The following is a 17,333-nucleotide window of genomic DNA, read 5'->3' on the forward strand; positions in this document are numbered from 1 at the left end:
TGGCGCATGCGCTCTGAAGGAACGGCCGATCGTGCCGTTCCTTCAGAGCCCCGTGCCGTGACTGTCGGCTCTAGCGCGCGTGCGCGGGAGTGACGTCACCGCGGCTCCGGCCAATCAGATGGATCCCGGAAGACGCGCGACTAGACATGTCGCCCGTCATAGAGGTGAGTGAGCGGCACGGCGGGGGCTCGTTCTGAGGTAAGTATTGCATAATGAGCTAGTATACGATGCATACTAGCTCATTATGTCTTTCTTTTACAGGGTGTAAAAAAAAAAAAAAAAACTCAAACGAGTTTACAACCTCTTTAATGGGCAGACTACATAGCTAGAGTCTACACCAGGGGGTCTTCAAACTATGGCCCTCCAGTTGTTCCGGAACTACAATTCCCATCATGCCTCCTAGTCATGTCTGTGAATGTCAGAGTTTTGCAATGCCTCATGGGATGTGTAGTTCCACAACAGCTGAAGGGCCATAGTTTGAGGATCCCACACCATTCAGTGGCCAACGCCTTCTCTGAAAATGTATTTTGGGCTCAGATGAAACCGCAGTACAGTGATGGCGGCACTGCAAGGAACCATGGGAGATGCAGTTTTACCATCAGCAGGAAGTTGATGTATCCCCCCCCCCCCCCACCTCTGCTCTCTACACTAGTTATCGTCTAAGTCAGGGATTCCCAAACTACGGACCTCCAGTTGTTCAGGAACTACAATTCCCATCATGCCTAGTCATGTGTGTGAATGTCAGAGTTTTACAATGCCTCATGGGATGTGTAGTTCTGCAACAGCTGCAGGGCCATAGTTTGGGAATCCCTGGTCTAAGAAACAGATGACACTGCTACCATTAAAAAGGTAATAACCAGGCATTTGGTACACACAAAGTTGATTTATATCCTTAGTGACTACTGCAGAATATATTTAAAAAGATTTGTGGCCATAGTTCAGCTTTAATCGCATCTTTATCGTGCACTAAAAGGGTCTGTAGTTACATTCTGTATCTACCAACAAATTCCTAAACTGAACAGAATTCAGTAGATTGATAATGCTAAAAAAATGCTTCAACTGAACTACTATTATTTAGAGGACCCATGTTTTGGAAGCTGTGCCCAAATAGGCAGGCAGAAGGCAAGTTACCTGTATTACCTGTGGTTTCCCAGCAGCTGAACTCTCCCCATTACTTACTTTCTTTATGCACAGCGTATGTGTGGAGGTGGCAATCTTGGCCGATGCAGGGCTTTTGCTTACTCATGTCAGAGCTGTACCCATGATGAGTGGTGGAGAACTAAGCAGATGCAGAAGAGGTGCATAAAGCACAGAATGAATAATGTACAGAGAGCTTTGTACTGCAGTTCTCTTTTTTAAGGACAACAGTGAACAGCATCATCAAATCTCACCCCAAATTGTGAGATATTACTAGTCAAAGGCAGCGGTGCCTTAGATATTGTCACCCAACAGACATGCAGCTTTGAGGCTGTAGGTGAGGTCTTATGACCGCTTTTGTCAAACAGGGCTCCATGAATCTCTAGGTCACGCATGTAATTCATTCTGCTCTTTCAATATCTCCATTTGTAGTCACCTATTCAGATGCCCTGAGAGCAGAAACTACAAATGTAAGGCTGGGTACACACAATACAACTTTTGTTGTTAGATTTCCTTTAGGAGAAATATTTGCCTCTCAGATAATTAGAAACATCGTGGGTGTCAGTGGGAATTTATCTGTAAGGAGATTCTTCCCACTGACCCCAAATGTAAGGGAGAGAACACGTGCCAGGTGACAGTCACTGGGATAAAAACCCCAAACTTTAATGTTGCCATTAGAATGGGAGGTTAGGAAAATCTAGGAGGGATGTACTCACTTTTGTTGCCAGCGGTTTTGACATTAATGGCTGTGTGTTGAGTTATTTTGAGGGGACAGCAAATTTACACTGTTATATAAGCTGTACACTCACTACTTTACATTGTAGCAAAGTGTAATTTCTTCAGTGTTGTCACATGAAAAGATATAATAAAATATTTTCAAAAATGTGAGGGGTGTACTCACTTTTGTGAGATACTATATATGTTCTATTGGCGTGAAGGGGTTAACTGCTAAGAATAGTAAACAATCATTAACAAGATGGCACAGACTCCTATAGTATACACAAGTAGCATGTACTAATGAAGAATCACCTATAAGTATAAAATGATGCCACCAGGTCTGATTACTCACTATTACATTCTACTGGTCTAGCATCATAAGGAGCCAATTGTTCCACCCATCAAAAATGAAATGCTACTTCTATTAATGCTACTTCTATTAAGGTGGACCTCATGTTACAGATAGGATTGGCAGCAAGGATGGGAAATGTCATTATAATGGGGGACTTTAATTATCCTGATATAGACTGGGCAGAAGGAACCGCGCATTCAGCCAAGGCTCGGCAGTTCCTAAATGTTTTGCAGGACAATTTCATGGGTCAGATGGTGAATGCACCGACAAGAAACAATGCGGTACTTGACCTACTGATTACCAACAATACAGACCTGCTCACGGATATAGAAATACGGGACAACTTAGGGAACAGTGACCATAGGTCAATTGGTTTCAGTATTAATTACAGTAATAGGAAACACAAGGGTAATATAAGGACACTGAATTTCAAAAGAGCCAATTTCCCTAAACTGCGCTCGCTGCTAGAAAATATCAATTGGGATAGAACCCTGGGAACAAAGAACACGGAGGAAAAATGGGAGTGCTTCAAGAGCATACTTAACAAGGGGGTGGACCAGTGCATTCCACAGGGAAATAAATTTAAAAGAGCAAAACTAAACCCTGGGTGGCTAAACTCCAACATAAAAATGTATATTAGAGCTAAAGAAAAGGCCTTCAAAAAATACAAGACTGAGGGGTCATTGGCAGCATTTAAGCATTACAAAGAGTGTAATAAGAAATGTAAAGATGAAATCAGGGCGGCTAAAATAGAACACGAGAGACATATAGCGGAGGAGAGTAAAAAGAACCCCAAGAAATTCTTTAAGTATATAAACAGTAAGAAAGCGAGGCCAGAACACATTGGCCCCATAAAAGATGATAAAGGAAAAATGGCCACTGAGGACAGAGAAAAGGCGGAAGTGTTAAATAATTTCTTTTCTTCAGTCTTCACAAAGGAATCGGGGGGCTACACGAACCCCGCTTGTAAGGCCGAACTAAATAATACACCTCAGGAAGTGCCGCCATGGCTAACAGAGGATAGACTTAGAGCTAAACTAGAGAAACTTAACATAAATAAATCCCCGGGACCGGATGGCTTGCACCCAAGGGTTCTAAATGAGCTCAGTCAGGTGATTGCCAGACCATTATTCTTGATCTTTAAGGATAGTTTACAGACGGGTATGGTGCCAGCTGATTGGAAAAAAGCCAACGTGGTACCAATATTTAAAAAGGGGCCGAGATATATCCCGGGTAACTATAGGCCGGTCAGCCTAACATCTGTAGTCTGCAAAATTTTGGAGGGGATGATAAGGGACCACATACAAGACTTTAGTAATGAAAACGGTATTATAAGTAGTAATCAGCATGGATTCATGAAAAATCGTTCATGCCAAACCAATCTATTAACCTTCTACGATGAAGTGAGCTGCCACTTAGATAAAGGTAAGCCTGTGGATGTGGTGTATCTGGACTTTGCAAAGGCCTTTGACACCGTTCCCCACAAACGCTTACTGTACAAACTAAGGAAGGTAGGTATGGACCATAAGGTGAGTACCTGGATAGAGAACTGGCTCCAGGGGAGAGTACAGAGGGTGGTGATTAATGGGGAGTACTCGGATTGGGCGGGTGTGGAAAGTGGGGTCCCCCAGGGTTCTGTCCTGGGACCAATCCTGTTTAATTTATTCATAAATGATCTAGAGGAGGGGATATCTAGTACAATCTCAGTATTTGCAGATGATACTAAATTAGGCATGCCAATATCTTCTATGCAGGATGTGGAAATCTTGCAAGCAGACCTGAACAAAATAACGGGGTGGGCAACTACATGGCAGATGAGATTTAATGTAGAAAAATGTAAAGTAATGCACTTGGGGGCCAGAAACCAGAAAGCAAGCTACTCACTAGGGGGGGAACCTCTGGGTGAGTCTAGGATGGAAAGGGACCTGGGGGTACTGGTAGACAACAGGCTTGGAAGTGGCATGCAATGCCAAGCCGCTGCAAGCAAAGCCAACAGAATACTGGGTTGTATAAAAAAGGGGATTCACTCCAGAAATAAAGAGATTATTCTTCCACTCTACAAGACTCTGGTCCGGCCACATCTGGAGTATGCTGTCCAGTTCTGGGCACCGGTCCTCAGGAAGGATGTGCTGGAACTGGAGAAAGTCCAGAGAAGGGCAACAAAAATAATTAGGGGAATGGAGGACATCGGCTATGAGGAAAGACTACATGCACTGAACCTATTCTCTCTGGAGAAGAGACGCTTGAGGGGGGATATGATATCAATGTACAAATACTGTACTGGCGACCCTAGCATAAGGAACAAACTATTTAGAGTAAGGGAATACAATAAGACACGTGGCCACTCACTAAAACTAGAGGAAAGGCGGTTTAACCTTAAAGTGCGTAAGGGGTTCTTCACTGTAAGAGCGGTAAGGATGTGGAATTCTCTTCCGCAAGCAGTCGTATCAGCGGGGAGCATTGATAGTTTCAAAAAACTATTGGATGGACACCTTAAAGACCACAACATACAGGGGTATACAATGTACGGTTAAAAGCAAACACACACACATAGGTTGAACTGGATGGACTTGTGTCTTTTTTCAGCCTCACTAACTATGTAACTATGTAATTAACTAAATGCAGCTAACTGGAGTAGCATAACTGTGGTAGGAATTGTCTCGGTTGCTAAGGTCTAAAACAGGTCCAGTTTTAAAGGGACATGTCAGGATAGATACATGAAATCTGCCATTACGGTCACTTTGAACAACTCTATACACATCAGGTGTCATTACACTTCACCGCCTTCAGGTTTATTCCAGGTCAGCAACTCATTAAATAGTAGAAGAAAAAAGGGAAATGTAGTTCCAAAACATCTGGGGTTTCAAGGTTTGCCATCACTGGTCTAGGCTATAAGAAGATTTTAAAGACCCTGAAACTGAGCTGCAGCACGGTGGGCAAGACCATACAGTATGCAGCCTCAAAACAAGGCAGTCCTCATACAGATATTCTGCCAGGTTTCCTTTACATTTAGAAAACAAACTGCCATGTTAAAGTGGTAGTATCTCGCTTTTTGACACTTTTACGTACAGGTAAGCCTATAATAAGGCTTACCTGTAGGCACAAATAATATCTCATAAACCGGCATGGTTTAGGAGATATTTACAGTGCATGCAGCCGCTCGCGCGAGCGGCGCATGCGCTCTGAAGGTCCGGGGGGACCTTCAATCTATTTGCCGGGAGCTTGCCGGAAAATCACTCCCGCGCGCATGCGCGGGAGTGACGTCATCGCGGCTCCGGCCAATCATCGCGCCGGAGCCGTCTCTTCCAGCCAATCACCGCGCCGGAGCCGCCGAACCCGGAAGAGACGGCGAAGGATCATGGCAGCGCCCGCAGCGATGTCCGGGGGTCCATGTCGGGGCTTCGTTCTAAGGTAAGTTACACATAATGGGCTAGTATGCGATGCATACTAGCTCATTATGCCTTTGTCTAGCAGGTTTTTTTTTTTTTGTTTTTGTTTTTTGGGTTTACAACCGCTTTAAAGAAGTGTCAGGTGTAGTAATGAGATTAAAAAGAATCACAAAGCAAATCAAGTCCCTCTCACCTTCCAATTTATTTTCTGGAGAAGAACATATTAAAGTCCCAATTCCTCTCCTCCCCATTTCACTTCTCGTGCCCCAAACAAAAAAAAAAAAGTGCCAGTCCCCAACCACCCGATGTCAATGCTTTGTCAATGTATGAAGCTGCTCAGGTGACCGACTCAAGCCAACGTCTGGATCGCGGCCTCCCCAGGCAGGATGATGTCCGCTTACACAATATCTGGAATGGATCTCACAGTGGTTTCAATGTAGAAGGGCAACAATAGTATGGAGGGACTGTCACAGTACGATCAGTGCAAAAGACACAAATTCGGGCACATTAAAAAAAAAAAGAAAAAAGTAAAAAAAAAAAAAAACAATAGGGACTGCAGTTTGAACTTGTACAAATGAACAAGCGCTGGCATCTTAATGTTGTGTTTTCTTTGCGTCCTTTTATCCGCTCGTGGGTGTTCTGATGAAATAGAAAGACGGTATTACAGGTTAAGAAATTATGAAAACTTTCCTACATTAAACTTTTATATATATTAGTTATTAGTTGCTATTTAATTTAAATATAGGCAGGGTCTGACTCACCTCTACCAATGAAGAATAAAAACAAAAAAAGGAACCAAGACAGCCTTCTGAATCCCCACCTCATACACTGCAATCCATCCTTTAATATGTCCACTAACAATTAACCACTAAAGCCTAAATCCAGAATACCTTTTTATAAATACAGCCATTATATTTAATTTTCCCAGACCTTGATTTTCATATTCTATAAACGTTCACTGCCTCTTTATAGTTTGTGGAACTGGCCATTTTGGGTCAGTGAAAGGCTGAAGAAATGGGATCACTGGGAAAACCTAAAGTAGAACTACAGACAAACTTTTTTTTATTTTAGATACAGCAATGGAGGAATATAACCCCGATCAGATTTATTTTCTTTTTTGCCATCTGTGTCCCACTGGAAAGATTTCCCTTCACTTCCTGTCTCATATGGCACTTTTCCACTGCAAGAACCGGCTCGGCTCCACTCGGTCCTGCTTGGCTCGGTTTGGTTTTTCACCACATGGTACGGTGTTGGAACGTTTTGCTTTTACACTAATAGTAAGTGGGTGGGATAACAACGATTCTCTGACCAATCAGTGGCTAGTAGTGACAGTCAAGGCTGCATGCAAAGGATTGTGGGATATGGAATAGGTACGGCCCTCTAGGAACCACAACCGAGGTGGTACTGTTTAAGCGAGCCGTACCATTCGGTTCCATGTAGTGGAAAAGCGCCGCCGTGCCGTACCGTACCGAACCATTCCAACACCGTACCATGCAGTGGAAAAGCGCAAAAGCGAGCCGAACCGTTCGGTTCCATGCAGTGGAAAAGCACCAATAGCCAAACATGAAGTAAAAGAAAATCCCTGCAAATAAAGGAGGATTCTTTGGGGCCCCCCAGGTCACCAGAACTAGTGTCCCCATTTGAAGATTTCCCCTTACTTACATTACTTTTCTTGGGGGCAACACAAAATGTGGGATTTTCTTTTATTTTCACTTTAGGTGATAATGGTAATTAGGACAAATAGAGAGGATGAATCTCTTTAACCTCTTGCCAACTGCCCACCGTAGTATTACTGCGGCAGGGCGGCTCGGCTGTGCAAAACCCCATAGTACCACGTGATTTAGTGCACGAGGTGTTTAGACACAGCGGGAGGCGGGCCGCAGGAGGAAGAGCAGGAGGCGGGCCACAGGAGGAGGAGCAGGAGGCGGGCCGCAGGAGCAGGAGGCGGGCCGCAGGAGCAGGAGGCGGGCCGCAGGAGCAGGAGGCGGGCCGCAGGAGCAGGAGGCGGGCCGCAGGAGCAGGAGGCGGGCCGCAGGAGGAGCAGCAGCTATTGCCGCTGGCCTCCCACGATCGTCAGTAAACTGACAGAAGACCCGCCTGCTTATGTATACAAAGCAGGTGAGTCTTCTGTCAGACAGGCAGGGAGAGATCAGAAGTTTCAGCTAAGCTGAAACCCCGATCTTTCTGTGCCTGTCACAGAACCCTCTCCCCCCCCTCTCCCCCACAGTCAATAAGCATATTTAGGCATACATTAACCCCCTTGATCACCCCCAGTGTTAACCCCTTCCCTGCTAGTGTAATTTATACAGTAAGTGCCGGTTCACACTGTTCCGACTTGGACGCCTGACAAGTAGTGGACAGTGCTGGAACCGTTCTAATAGGAGCGACTCAAGTCGCTCCAACTTAGAAAAAGGTTCCTGCACCTTTTTTTTTGCAAAGTCGGAGCGACTTGCATTGACTTCCATTATGTGAAGTCGTTGCAAGCCGCGGTGCACGGGCGACGGCATTAGTCACCCGAATTTGTGTCGCCCTAGTGTGGTGTGAACCGACACTAACAGTGCATAATATTTAGCACTGATTACTGTAGTAATGTCACTGGTCCCCAAAAAGTGTCAATAATGTCAGTTAGGAGTCCGATCTGTCCGCCGCAATGTCGCAGTCCGGATAAAAAAACGCTGATCGCCGCCATTACTAATTAAAACAAAAAAAAGTTCCAAAAATCTATCCCGTAGTTTGTAAACACTATAACCTTTGTGCAAACCAATTAAAATACGCTTTTTAAAAAAGTGTAATATATAATGCAGCTTACCAAGCCTTTGATGTGCCGGCTGCTTTCGTTTTTAGTTTTTTTAAAGACTTTTTCCTCTTCTGTTTTCACTTGGTGATTTGGCCAGTAACACACCTCCTGTATTTAAGTACCCCCCCCCCCCCCCCTGGATTAAGAAGAACAGGGGCATCTTTGGATGGCAGCATTGTTAATCTGGGGGGAGGGGGAGTTCAGTAGATGCACTAGCAGATTTAGATACACTAACAAATTAACACTAACAAATTTAAACCAAACTCCAGCTTACAGCAACAGTTTTTTTTTTGGGGAAAATTTTATATGAATAAAAGCGGATTATAAGCACCCGTCAGTGGTAAAAGGGTTATCTCAACGCTCTTAAAAGGACAGCTACTTCTGTCCTATCAAGACACAGTGAACACAAACACTTGTTAGGCACACATTTAACCCCTTGAACAGTGACAGTGCATGTTATTAACACTGATCATTATAAAAATGTCACTGGTGATGTCAGTGGGAGTTAGTCAGTTCCCCCCCAGAATCAGTTAGTGTCAGATTGCCCGTTGCACTATTGCATTCCCACTATAAGTCCCTGATCACCGCCATTACTATCGGTAGTATAAATAATAAATAAAAATTTCAGTATATATAGCCCAAAGTTTGTAGACGATGTTAACGTTCACACAAACCAATCAGTATACACTTTTTGGGATTTTTTTTTTTTTTTTAAACTAAAGACATGTGGCACTATACATTTTGGGCAAAATGTATTAAGAGAGTTGATTTTTTTTTTTATGTTATAGGTGTTATAGAAGAAGTAAAAAATATTGTTTTTTTTTCTGTGTAGATAATAAAAAAAAAAACCCAGTGGTGATCACATACTACCAAAAGAAAGCTCTAAGGCCTCTTTCACACGGAGCGGACCGTATTGCGATCCGCTCCGGCACTTTTTTTTTTTTTGTACGGACACGGATGACACTTGTGTCATCCGGTCCGTATGTCCGCATATCATCCCATCCGTTTGAGGATGATATACGGACATAATGTATGTCTATGGGATTGCGGATGTCAGCGGATGACACCGCTGACATCCGATTTTGCGTCCTTTCCTTTTTTTAAACGGAAGAAAAATAGAGTTCTGTTCCGTTCCAAAAATTGGAACAGAACTGAAAGGACGAAAATCGGGTGTCAGCGGATGGTCATCCGCAATCCCATTGACATGCATTATGTCCGTATATCAACCGCAAACGGATGGGATGATATACGTTTATACGGAACGCCCGTGTGAAAGAGGCCTAATTGTGTGAAAAAAATGATACATATTTTGTTTGGCTACAGCATTGCATGACCACGCAATTATGACTTAAATTAGCACAGTGCCAAATATAAAAATTGGCCTGGAACCCCTGGAAGGGGGTAAAATCTTCCGGAGCTGAAGTGGTTAAACATATAATAAAATATTCAGCTAAAATAAATAATGTTCGCTGCTTCATTCATACGAATGAATACAAGTGCATGAAATACACCATGGAAATGTATACACAGCACCTGAAACTTGGTAGATAAAAACTGCTAATCCTGCCCACCATCCAATGCTGGGGCCACGGAGAGCTACACCTAGAGGGAAGATTAGGAACACTTCCCAACTGCTGGAAACAGAGATTTTATAGACTGTTGCACTCCTTGTGCTGCACCAGTTCATCCCACAAAAATGCATGTTGGGTCCCGGCTCTAGAGAAGGACCACCAGGATGTCTTCCTGCCCCAGGTCTCAGACAGACATCGGCCCACCTACATCCAGATGTTCAAGGCTCTGTGATAGAACCAGGGGAAACCTGGAGTCCTGTTTTGGTTACAACGGTCTAAAGCCCCGTACACACGCAACGATTGTTGGCCGTGAATTTTCGGCCAACGTCCGATCGGCCGATTCTCGGCTTGTTAGTATGATGCTTCCGACAACCGACTGCGACTTTTCGGCTGAACAAAATCTGGTGTGCAGGCTATAAAATTTTTGTTTGGCCGTCAACAGAACGGCCGATTGTTCTTCAGTCAGTACAGATTTCGGCAGACAAAAATCTGATGAGCAAGACTGGGCATGCTCAGAGAAGAAAAAACACACGGAAAGTCAACCAGCACATGACATCACTTCTGAAGTTGGTTTTTGTTGGCCGATAAAATTTGTGTGCAGTCTAGGCACATTCCAACCAACACAACACTGGACAAAAGACGGCCGATCGGTCGGCCAACAATCGTTGCGTGTGTACAAGGCATCAGGGTCCTTTCACACGAACGATCCGATCAGATCCGCCTGTCAGTTTTTCAGGCGGACCTGATCGGATGCTCCATGCATCCCTTTGGGGCAGCGGAGGTCAGCAGAGACATGTGGGCTGACACCCGCTGCTATCCGATTCCGATCCTGTCGGTGATATCTGGACGGATGGAAACCCTATTTTCCATCCATCCCGCCGATCGGATTGGAACGGACAGGCGGTCCGTTCTCATCCGATCTCCCCATAGAGGAAAGCGGGGATCTGACAGCTCCATCTCCGCACACAGAGTGAAGACGGAGCTGTCATCCGCCTGCTCAGCGGGGATCAGCGAATCGACCCCCCGCTGAGCAGAACGGCTCCGTCGGTGGATGCGGGGCGTGTGAAAGGACCCCAAGAAGATATTTCCCCTTGTTTTGTCTTATGTTACAGGACCAGAAGAGACAGACCACAACACCCCAACCCCCCCCCCCCCCCCACACAAAAAAATTAATAAAATAAATAAAAAGAAACTGATGGGAGTTTTTTAAGCCAACTAAAAAAGAACGTATACTCTAAACAAACGTTAAACATGCAGGAACGGGTTATAACATGCACTGCTCTAATTGGTTATGGCGACTTGCTAAATATCACAACATGCAAACAGACACTGTAAAGCTGAACAAATTGGAATAAATCCACGTTCTCCTTAGATTTGTACAGGTGTCCCATGCTCTTCCACGGGTCCGACAATTGTCTGAAACATCTTGCGACATTTATTTGAAGCAGTGTCAGTGCTGATATTAATAACACACGATGGAGGTGTACTGATGTTAGCAATGAGGGGTTATAGGGCACCTCTTCAAGCACACAAAAAGCACAGAGATTGTTCTTCCTACTTCAGAGGAGATAAAAGCCACTGAAAATAGAGCAGCGACCCTCTTCTGAGGCTAAGAGCCAATATTGTCAATTTATTACAGCACTCATAACATGTCAGTCTGCAAAAGCCCCATGCCTGGTGTTTAGTGATGACTGGTGAGCACAGATGGAAGATTGGAAACAAAGGTATGGTGACATGGAGGGTGGTCAGCATGCACGTTGACCAAGAGGAATAATGATGTGCAAAGGCAGCCTTACTTCATGGGGAGCACCCAGATTACCGAAGCGTTCTATACTTTGCCAACCTACTGCTTTGTTCAGCTGCAGTCCTGAGAGAAAAGAGGGAGGAGAAAGAGAGAAGCGGAGCAGTGAGACAGCTCAAAGTAGAGTTAAAGGCTGGAAATTAAGACACTCCTTGTACTAAATGCAAAGGAATCCGATGACTTTAGATACCAATCTGCTTCTGGCTGCCTCACTTAGAATGGGCAATACAAGAACAGGTTAGCAAATAAGGATCATAAGATATTATCTATTGCTCCAATTTAAACCAGCAGATGTGTGTTTTATCTGACACTGCAATACAAGATAAAATAGATGTTGTCAAATCGCACTTACAAACACCCCTGTTACCTTATGCTTGATTTTGCATTCATTGCTTCAAGTGGTTGTAAAAGCTAAAAGGTAAAAAACCTTCTGTGTGCCGCTTCCCCCCCCCAGTCCCCCATAATACTTACCGGGCGGTCAACCTCAATCCAAATGATGTGCATGAGAGCAGCTGCTATCCTGGCTCTCTCCCTCCTCATTGGCTCAGACACAGCAGCAAGAGCCACTGGCTCTCACTGCTGTCAATCACAGCCGGTGAGGAGGAAGCAGGGGGCAGGGCTGGGCTCCATTATGTGTGTCAACGGACACACAGAGCGGGACTCAGGGAGCGAGTACACGAGTGCCCACATAGCAAGCAGCTTTCTACGAGGGCACTCAGCAGGGGGGTGGAGCCCAGAACGTCAGCGGGGGACCCAAGAAGAGGAGGATCGGGGGGCTGTTCTGTACAAATTTTTTTTCCTTTAGAGCCGGTTCACACTGGGGTGACCTGTCAGGCGACCTGGTCGCCTGACAGGTCGCCTGCCATAGAGAAGCTGTGGACCTGTTCTAATAGGAGCGACACAAGTCGCTCCGACTTAGAAAAAGGGTCCGGAGCTTCTTTGGGGCGACCCAGAGCGACCGTCATAGACTTCAATGTTATGAAGTCCGTGCCGGCCGCTCCGAGGTCACGGTGCGAGCAGTGCACCGCGACTTGTGAGGTCGCCCCGGCAAGTCGGATCGCTGTAATGTGAACTGGCTCTTAGTATCACTTTCAGTAGGTGTAAGAACAGTGTGTACAAAGCATTTGCAAAGCTTACAGCCAGAAGACGTTAATGGGTCAGTTCCCCTTATAGGAAAAAAAAATTCTCTACACAGGCCATAAAAATTACTCCATAATTCTAAACAAATCTGATTTTAAAAATATCCATTTATGCTCCTCCCATGTCTGTAGGCCACTTGTGCATGCGGTGAAGTGTACCACAAACACTTCTGATCTCCATCTTGTCCTCTCCTCTAGGACAGACCAGCTGTGGTGCCCCATTGTGATACAGGAGTGAGCGCTGTCCTCCTGAGCCCCACACATGCAATCTCTGGTCATGCAGATGACCCCAGAAGCTTTAACACTTTCTCCTGTTGCAGCCGATTAGCTCATCTGCACAGCAGAGAACACAATGCACATGTGCAGGGCTCAGAACGACGGCACTCTCTCCTGTCCTGCTAGGGGGTGCTTGTCCTAATGACTGATCCATCCTAGAGAAAGGACAGGACAGAGCTGTGTAAAATATCAGAAGCATTTGGGGTAGGCTTTACTGCATGCACAAATGGTCTACAGGTTTGGGAGGAGAATAAATGGATATTTTGAAAGTCAGACTAGTTTAAAATGATAGAATAGTGTTCAACGACTGCATTAAGTTTTTTTTCTTCTAAAAGATGAACTTACCCTTTTAAGGAGACCCTGTCACCAATTAATTTCAACAGGATTGTTCCCATGAGATTATATGTGCACTGAACTTATTTTAATCATGTTGTTTACCTGTAAAAGTCTCTTAAGTAGACATGCTAAATTCCTAAGCATGGATGGGACATCAGAAGCCCTAGCAAACTCATGGCTCCCGCTCAAGTGACACTCTATAGCAGTGATGGCAAACCTTGGCACCCCAGATGCTCATGCACTCTGCAGTGTAGTTGAGCATCATGGGAAATGTAGTTCCAAAACATCTGGGGGGCCAAGGTTCGCCATCACTGCATAGTATTCCCCTTCGCTCCTCTCATGGCATCTATATGAAAGGTTCCATGTACAGAGATTCAGTGAGGGGCGGAGAAGCTGGGCCAGCACAGACACTAAAATAGCTACTCCCCAAAGAGGAGCGGGATGAGACATGCATGGAGGGAGGAAGCTGTGCTAGGGAATTGACTCTTCCTGCTATCAAGTTCAGAGGCACAAAAAATATATGGAAAGCAAAAAACTGCAAGTAGGTATTTTAAATAGTTGATTTTCTGTGCTTTTAATTGCACTGCTTTAAGTTGGTGACAGGGTCTCTGTAAAGAAAATCAGTCAGGAAAGAATTAAGAGCTGCATTGCTGATGTTTTTCACAACGCAGGTTTGAGTGCCAATCACCCATATCCTTGATTTATTAGAAAATTAGTTATAGACCTGCAACATGCATGCATGTGTCCTTTTCTGACTGAAGGCTTGCTTTAGGACAATGCTACAGCTTTACACATTCCAAAAAAGTCATACATAGCAACTTTCATGGTTTATACATCCACAGGGATCCTTTAACAGATGTCTGTTACTCAAAAGTGAAGGTGAATACTGCAGTGTCACATAAGTGTCAGCTGACATCACATCCAAGATGGCAGCCCCCAGGCGCAGCCTCAGGGCTTGTGGATGTCTACAGAGGGGAGGCTTTTTATAATCATATGGGATGATTTTTGTTGAAATAATTTGATTTTTCCTACAACTTACCTGGAAAATCCTTTTCTTGGGAGTACATTACGGGACACAGAGAAGGCCATACTATCTGGATTTTTTTTGGATCGCCGTAACCTCTGCTAGAAGGGTGTCAGAATAAGCGGCCCTTGTTTGCGAGGAGCCATTTTTGGTCCTGCGCCAGAAGAAAGTGGTCTTGCGTCCCCATCCACCCTTTTTGCCCAAAGTGGTTTCCTGTTTTCATCTAAACTAGGATATCACTCTGCCTTCCTTTTATTCCAAATCCTCAGACCACAGAAAAAAAATTATTACATTCTTTCAACGTAGTACGGGCAGTCAAGGTCTATTTAAAAAATGTCATCACTAATTTGGAGAACTGATGCTTTTTTTTGTCCTGCCAAGTGTCCTGAAGTGCCTAAGAGAGGCCAGGCAGTGACAAGTTACACTATTTCTAAATGGATTCACCAGGGCATTGTTCAGGCGTATGGTTTAAAGGGTAAGGTCCCACCCTTTAGGTTAAAGGCGCACTCTACCAGCAGGGTAAGTGCTTAATGGGCAGTGCATCATCCAGTGTCTGTGGCTCAGATTTGCAAAGCTGCTACTTGGTCTTCAGTACATACATTCACTCGGTTCCACCAGGTGGATGTTAGAGCTCGAGAGGGGGCTCCATTTGGATAGAGCTTGCTACAAGCAGCAGTATAGATCCTTTTTTGTCCCAGGACGGTCGTGGGATTACTGTTTCCTCCCTGGGCATTGCTTTAGGACTTCCCAGATAGTCAGTCGTTATTATGGCCTGCTCTGTGTCCCGTGACGTTTAATAAATAAAATTGGATTTTTCCTACAACTTACCTGTAAAATCCTATTCTTGGAGTACATCCCGGGACACAGAGGTCCCTCCCCTCTTTTCTGAGATCATTGCTTGCTACAAATTTCTTCCTGTGTGGGAGGGGTTATATAGGAAGAACTTCCTGTCTATTGGTTAGCCAGTGTCAATTCACCTATAGGTGGCGTATAATCCAGATAGTCATTATTAGGGCCTGCTCTGGGTCTCGTGATGCAAGATAAAGCAAAATGGTCTGGAAACAGGGTCTCTAACAACAGTTTAAGCAGAAACCTGGCAGAAAGTCTTGATGGATAGATTATATGGAGACAAGAAATTTTGGTGTAAAATTCCCACATGAAGCACAATGGTCACCTTAAAACAAGACTGAGTAAATGTTAAAGTAAAGCAACAAGTTTTCCTTTATCCTCTGCACCTCCTCAGCATACTTTAAGGTATGAATTTTCATTTTGTGACTCATTTGATGTGAAAGCTCTAGGCTAATAAGCACGTCTGTTACACGGGAAGGCAATAACTCTGGTAGCTTACACAGGACTTTCTACTGCTCCTGGCAGCTGAATGGAGTGGCAAATGAGCAAACAAAGTATAGTGGCTCAGGAGGGCCAAGTTAAAGTGAACCTGTTGTTTTGCCCTGTTAAGATAAAGTGAACCTGCACTTGTGATCCTGCATGTTGGTTCATGCAGGGAAAGGCACAGATTCACGTTCCCCTTGTTTTGTCACTGATGTGGCCCAAGCCTGAATCACTATTACAAAGGTTGAACCATATTACATTATGAGTGGTCAGTTTATTTTTTCACATTACCTCTTGACTGCTTTTTGGGCAAGCATGCGGTTTCCTGCAAGGAAAGTGACAATTCCAAGTATGGCCAGGTATTTCAGAGTCTGGAACATGTTCAGCTGGGTCCAGTAGACATACATCAGGCCAAGCATAGCTTGGAAGACAAAATATAATAATTAGCACATGGAACAAATACAGGCAGCCACTCAAAACACTAATAAGAGCCAAGCTTGTTGATCCATACCTGCATGTCCCAAGTGGAAGATTAGAGTGCTGGGAGCAAAGCTGAAGTTGGAGATATTCACACCAATCTTAATCCACTATAATGAAAATGTGTATAAAAACAACAGGTCGTTAAATGGCCTTAGTATTTATAGTAAAATATCATTCTCAATATGAGCTATATTAATAATTTAAAGAGGTTGTAAACTCAGTTACATTTTTTTTTGTTTTACAAGCTGAAAGAGAAAAACACATAATGAGCTAGTATGCATCGCATACTAGCTCATTATGAAATACTTACCTTAGAATGAGTCCCCGCCGTGCTTACCTCTATGACGGGCGACACGTCCAGTCGCCCGTCTTCCGGGATCGCGGCATCCGGTAATCTGATTGGCCGGAGCCGCGGTGATGTCACTCCCGCACACGAGCGCGGGAGCCGACGGTGACGGCACGGGGCTTTGAAGGAACGGCACCAGCGGCCGTTCCTTCAGAACGCATGCGTCAGTGACGTCACTGGCTGCATGTAAGGTAAATATCTCCTAAACGGTACATGTTTAGGAGATATTTACAGTACCAATAGGTAAGCCTTATCATAGGCTTACCTATAGGTAAAAGCGTCAGAGGAGGGTTTACTTCCTCTTTAAATAGTACACCGTTATTTTTTAGTCAGGATTATCATTCCTACTGTTTCCAGTATTTGTTTAAATGTTACGGTCATAGCGGTGTATGTCCTAACTTTGTCCATTGGTGCAATACAAACCAATACTGCTACTACTAATATATGCAACCGCTATCCTTTATAAACAATATGCCACCGGTGAAATTACATTATATCAGGGAAAAAGACAACAACTTAGATTTAGCTAGTTTCATAAGATAATGCAACTTCTAGTTTAAATTGTAGTATTATTAGGATTCACTGACTACTTCCATTACAAATCTCCAAAGTGAATCTTAATATGCTTAAAAAGGA

General features: G+C 44.3%; 1 protein-coding gene across 1 annotated transcript in view; it reads right to left on the bottom strand.

The window, feature by feature from the left end:
• Positions 1–5,778: 5,778 nt before the first annotated feature.
• Positions 5,779–17,333, bottom strand: part of RPN2 (ribophorin II) — a 60,648-nt gene continuing 49,093 nt past the window's right edge. Inside the window, exons 15-18 of the mRNA XM_082272058.1 lie at positions 16,383–16,458; positions 16,163–16,292; positions 11,760–11,830; positions 5,779–6,234 (exon numbers count right to left, since the gene is read on the bottom strand). Coding sequence (XP_082128184.1) covers positions 11,779–11,830; positions 16,163–16,292; positions 16,383–16,458 — 258 coding nt within the window. The 3' untranslated portion in view covers positions 5,779–6,234; positions 11,760–11,778. The remainder of the gene's footprint in view (positions 6,235–11,759; positions 11,831–16,162; positions 16,293–16,382; positions 16,459–17,333) is intronic.

This window comes from Pelophylax lessonae (genome assembly GCF_965119305.1).
Source record: "Pelophylax lessonae genome assembly, chromosome: 11".
NCBI lineage: Eukaryota > Metazoa > Chordata > Amphibia > Anura > Ranidae > Pelophylax > Pelophylax lessonae.